This window comes from Sphaeramia orbicularis, chromosome 11 (genome assembly GCF_902148855.1).
Source record: "Sphaeramia orbicularis chromosome 11, fSphaOr1.1, whole genome shotgun sequence".
NCBI classification, from domain to species: domain Eukaryota; kingdom Metazoa; phylum Chordata; class Actinopteri; order Kurtiformes; family Apogonidae; genus Sphaeramia; species Sphaeramia orbicularis.
Genome location: NC_043967.1, coordinates 8,043,864 through 8,049,863, shown reverse-complemented (window position 1 = coordinate 8,049,863; position 6,000 = coordinate 8,043,864). Strand labels below are relative to the sequence as shown.

General features: G+C 35.3%; 1 protein-coding gene across 1 annotated transcript in view; it reads left to right on the top strand.

Moving 5' to 3' along the window:
• The first annotated feature begins 5,346 nt into the window (after positions 1-5,346).
• jarid2b (jumonji and AT-rich interaction domain containing 2b) overlaps positions 5,347-6,000 on the top strand; it is a 172,192-nt gene continuing 171,538 nt past the window's right edge. Inside the window, exon 1 of the mRNA XM_030148010.1 lies at positions 5,347-5,927. Within this exon, the coding sequence (XP_030003870.1) occupies positions 5,883-5,927 (45 nt within the window). The 5' untranslated portion in view covers positions 5,347-5,882. The remainder of the gene's footprint in view (positions 5,928-6,000) is intronic.

Below are 6,000 nucleotides of genomic sequence, written 5' to 3'. Positions count from 1 at the left end.
CAGCATGATTGCATGGATGCCAGCAATTGATAATAATCTGGTTTTGAACGGAGACACTGTATCTATTTTTTTTTTCTGTATCAAACCTTTTCACTGGTTATTCCAAGAGCTTGAAACACAAACAGATTTTGATATGGAAATAATGAAATGTAAGGAGCTGTGAACCTGAGGTTACATATATGCCATTGTTCACCCTAAGATTTACTAGTGACCATCCAGGGTCTTAACCGAGGTCATCTGGGAAAGACTCGAACAGCAACAGCTTGAAATACTTAGGCAATAGAAATTATGTATATTTTCAAAATCTTAGTTGACAGTGGACAGCCTGCACATATATAATAACTAGCCCAAAACGATGAACAGCTGAGGATCTCACCACTTTTCCAGGTATTTGATCTAAAACTCTACAATGAAATTCATATGTTAAACAAAACTTAGTGAATGTTACTGAAGAGACTGACAGTGCTGGATGACATAGTTGTAGTTTTGTGTTGATACATCATACATGTATTTAGGATATTTGAGGGAAATTGTGACAGCTTTGGTGTGGTGGCACTAAAGTAGATGTGAGATAATCCAAAAAGTCTTTACCTTTGCTCATATGTGTTTTTTCTCTACTTTATGGTGTTGTTCTCATACTTCCTTAAACATAACTGACATTCACTGCCCCTACATGCTTGGACTGTAGGCACTAGGCAAGATGGGGAATCACTTCATCCACCTCTCTTCTCACTCTGATGCACCCATCCCTGTGGAGCAGGGTCAATGTGGACTCTTCAGACCACATGACCATTTTCCACTGTTACAAGGTCCAATCTTTATGCTCTATATCAAACTGATGGTTGTTTCACAAATTATAAGCTACTCACCGGATAATTTAGGGTTAAAGGGTCGAACTTGTTGCAGCTGAAACATATTAATTACTCCAGTAATCCTCCCATGGAAGGATCTGAACTATTTATGGAGTTAAATTCAGGTGGGGTCTTTTATTGGCGAAGGCAGTGTATTTTTTGGCTTTTATTTTGTGAGAAAACAAGATCTGCAGCTTTAGTCAGATGCGATCGCTATCCTTGCATTATAATCTAAAATCTAGCGTTATAAACAAAAACATGTCTTCTAAGGTCATGGCAGCCATGACCTTTTACCTTTGGCCACCAAAGTCTAATCAGTTCATCTGTGAATCCAAGTAAACATTTGAGCCAAATGTGTGGATGTGTCCTCCTGAGATATCATTCATAAACTGGACAGGCATGGAGGCACAGCAACTTCAATCTTTGACCTTTGGATACCAAATCAATTTAGTTCTTCTATCAGTCCAAGTGAACTTCAGTGCAGATTTCTGACTAATTAAGACGTTTCTAAGAAATTACATTTGAAGTATAACATGGGACTGGCCAATGAAACAACAGACAAACCTCAAAGAGATATGATGACACATCTAATGAAAAAAAAAATGCATAATTTGAACCTATAATTTTTATGAGGTTAGCTCCAAAAGGTCACTATGAGTTAACATCTAAATCACATGTCATTTGAAATTGATTGACTGTGTGTATTCAAGAGCCTTTTTATATGTAAGAGGTCTGAGGAAGCTCTAGCATGCTCAATAAGTCACTGTGAGGAAAAAAAAGTAACTCAGGAGCTGTACTGGTGTGCAGATTTAACTTCTACTGTAGGATCTAGTCACCAGATTTTGTCCTCTTGTGACCATGAGATCAGTCCAATCCATCAAGATTTATAGAGTTGTAATTTGGGGTAATGTTCAAGCATCAACATAGTGGTATCACTTTAAATTACACAATGTTTTAGGTAATACACACACACACACACATTGCACTTAACTACCTCCAGAGTTCATGGAGAGCAACCGTCCCACTCAGTATATTAGAATAATGACACAGTAAGCCCACTTCTACTGAGGGGGATGAGGACACCTATTCAGCTAACAGTGACAGAAGAGTGGATAACAAAACAAGCTAAAAAGGACCTGAACACATAAAAATCAGTTTGGATCATAGTCATATATTATCTAAAAAATGTTGGCCTACACTCTGCAAATGAGTGTATCTACTGTGTTGACATCTTAATGCACACAAAGTGCAGGCATTTCAGAATGTACAAGATGGTTTAATCCATTTACTTTTGATCAGTGACTCCACTCTCTCTTTTACCCTATTAAGAAGACAAAGTTTTTTTTTGACGGGGCTCCTATAACAGCCCATTTTAAAATGTAACTCCCTGGCCTAATGTTAAACCACATGTTTAAAGGTTGCGGGGATGGCATCACGTAGCATGGGGGGTTGGGTGTCATTTACATATAAATTTGGGAAGCCCTGCTCGTTGACCCCCTCCCTTAGCTTGTGAGGAATGAGACTTTTATCAAACAAAGGAAAACTACTGCAGCTGACGTGAAGACTGTGTAGTTATACACATATGATATAAAGTTTAAATAAAAAAGACAATATATTCATTTTTACCCAGTAGAAGCTCAGATCTTCTCTAAATTCATTTAAAGAAACCGGTGGACTTATTCACTAATGGAACAGTGAAAGTAGGGCTGTGAAATGTAATCACACACCTTTTGGATTTTATGTTTTCATCCTGTTGAATTCGAGCTCAAGTTGTACTTCTTGCACTGAAAATGGACGAAAAAGCATAAAAAGTATAAATACAGTTATATTTTCATTTTCTTGCACCTTTTATGTTGATTTTGTCTTGTTTTTGTTGTTTTTAATAAGAAGTCAAATTATAGCCACTGCAACAGAAAGGAACAAAATAAGTACTAAATCATAGCCTCTGGGTACATTTTTTTTTTTTTACTCTTTCTTCCTGTTTTATGCCCTATGATTATTCATCTTGTATTGTTTATGCCATTTTCGTTTTATGCCACTTTATCTTATGTGGTTTTTATATAAATTTCATCGTGCTACATCTCATAGATTATTTTTATTTGCTTATATCTTTATCACCAAGGCCTCTTGATTTCACATGGCTTTAAACAATATGTATGCATTTTCCCGTATAGCACTCTTTGTTTATTGTGTAACCCAACAGAACAAGCAGTGCCACTCATTTTGCATCCTGGGTAAAATTATGTAAGTAGCCTATTCATGCGGTGAAGGCAAACAGTCATAGAAAGTATGAATAATGGATTAAAACTGGAGCCTGTTTTGAAAATATACACATTTCAAAGTACATAATTGTGTTAAAACGTAGGAAGTAAGAGGAAAAAGTAGTCCGAAAAAATACTTAGGCACAGTACAGATACTGGAAACTATACCTAAGTAATGAGGTCTACTTCCCACTTCTGATGGGAATGGAAAAAACACTGAGCATGGACAACAACGAGACAGATTTGGCCACAGCTATTAAACTTCTTACAACAGGAAAGAAATAGAAGTTACCAGCTGACAGAGTAAAGTACATAAGAATGATATAAAATATGAATTTGTTTTCCTAATTAAAATAGAAGAAGAAGATTTGTAGTTTACACATTGTAATCTCTGAGAGGCTACAAATGAATAAGCCATTATTGAGACAAAAACACGTAAAAAAAAAAAATGTAATGATGTGAAAAGAGTACAAAAATTAGGGGGAAAAAAGATGCAACAAGATGAAAACAACATAAAACATAAATATAATGCGCAAAATACAATGAGATGAAATAGACAAAAAAAATTTAAGTGATGGAAAAGATGCAATGAAACAAAAACTGCATAAAAAACCCAACAGGACAAAATCAGCAGGAAAATGTAAATTAAATCTGACAAGAACAATATGTAGATAATATACAATACAGTATGAATCAAATTATGTAGAAAAAAAATAGGCAACATAAAAACAAATATGATATAAAAGATACAACAAGAGAAAAACTAAATAAAAGATGAATATGATATAAAAGACACAATGTGACAAAAAAACAAGTAAACAAAATGACATGAGCCAAAAAAAAAAAAAAAAAAAGATGTTAAAGACCATACAAGGAAACAAAAGACAAACATGATGTATAAGACACTGCATGACAAAATCAACAAAAAATTTAAAACATGTAAATGAAAGTTGCAATGAAACAAAAATGATATAAAAAGCTATGGAATAGATAAACATGATAGAACAGATGCAATGACAATTTACATGGACAAAAATGATGTAAAATAAGACAAAAAAATTACATCACATAAAAACAAATATGATGTTAAAAACAAGCACAATTAGATGATTAAATGAAAGTCAAATGACAAAAACAACATAAACAACAAAAATATGAGACAGAGCAAAATTATTTAAAACATGGTACAAGGAAAAAAAAGACAGACAAGACAAAAAAGACCCAAACAGATTGAATGGACATGAAAACATAAATGAAATCTAAAACAACATGATGTGAGATAAGATGAAAACAATTTAAAATCCATGGATGAAAATAATTTAAATCCATGGTGTAATTTTGTACATTGGAGGAGACACAACTTTTATCTTTTGGTGTCATTCTGAAGCTTTTTGGGCACCACTGTACTGTCACTGTATATGCATGACATGTACGAATAGTTGAAAAATAAAATATGTGGAGTAAAACTTTGGAGAAGATTGAAGGTGGAGCTCAAAGAATGTCCAAACATCAGGTAATTTAAAAAGAGGTGTAAAGAGATGGTTTATGCACGATTTAAAATTGTAGTAGCTGTCTGAGTATGACCAGGAGTTTACTGTTTATTTGTTTGTCTGTAGGTTTGTTTTGGACTGCTGTTTTTCACTTTATTTAATTATTTATTTGAATGTTGTTTTTTTTGTTTTGTGTTACCTTCAAGGATGTATAGATATATTTATTTATTATTTGTATGTCAATATAGGTGAGTAAGTGTGTATGAATGTGTATTTTGTGAAAATGAAAATTGGGGTGAACAATTTACAAAAAGATCCAATGGAATTGATTTTTCATTCAGTCTAATGTTGATAGGAAGCTCAATGATGGACTATTTTGTGGTGAAGGGGTGGGACTAAATGTTACACTTCCTCTTAATCCTTTTCAAATATGCCAATTAAGTCACTATATGTTGTTCTCATGTATATGTGTACGTTTTCATGTTTTCTTGAAATCTTTTTTTTTATTTCTAGGCACTAAGATAGGATTATTTTGTTTGTTTTACTGCATATTCGAAATAAACTGAAACTCAGCTGAACTGAGGTATAGGTGAGATCGCCATGACATGACTGTAGTGGGTCCCACTTCCACCCGTGGAACCGTCCGTGGCTTGGAGCCGGTGCTGAGCACTGCCTCCGTGGGGTTTTGAAGTTGCCGCTGAATGGTGCGGTCCGTGATAGGCTGAGCTGTTCCTTTCTTCCTCAGCCTCAGTCACTCAGTCAGTATAGCAGCGCCGCTGGAGAGCTCTGTCGTCGACCGCAGGCTCCAGCCAAGAAAATTACAGAGACGCGACATCTAACGTTTTATTTTAATGTTATTTATTAATTACCTCGTCGTATCCACACCTTCAACATGTAACTTGTTGACATCACCTCAAGTCTATTCATGTATTTGAAAAGAGCCGGGAGTGAGTGCGCAGAGACGAGAAGCCGAGCTGTTCTGGCCAATGGAACTTATTGTTGTGCATTTGTTTTGACTATGATATCCCCAAGTGAGTTTGGGTTCAGTCCGTCTCTTTTCGTCGTCGACCCTTGAATTTTATTTTTTTCGTTGGGATTTATATCCGAGTAGTCTAAAAGGGGGGATATACTGAAGGAGGATTCTGCAAAGCCAGCAAGCGTTTCCTACAGAGCCGGGGATTTAAATCGTCATTTGGTGGTGCTCCGGGAGAGGCGAGAGTCAAAGAAAAGAAATTCATGTGGCCATTCTCTTTATAGCCAAACATTTTGGGGATTGCATAATGAGCAAGGAAAGACCTAAGAGGAATATCATTCAAAAGAAATACGTAAGTACAAACATATATTTGCTTTGAGTGCTATCGCTATTCAAGTTTGCCTTGCTCGTTTCGATAAAAATGC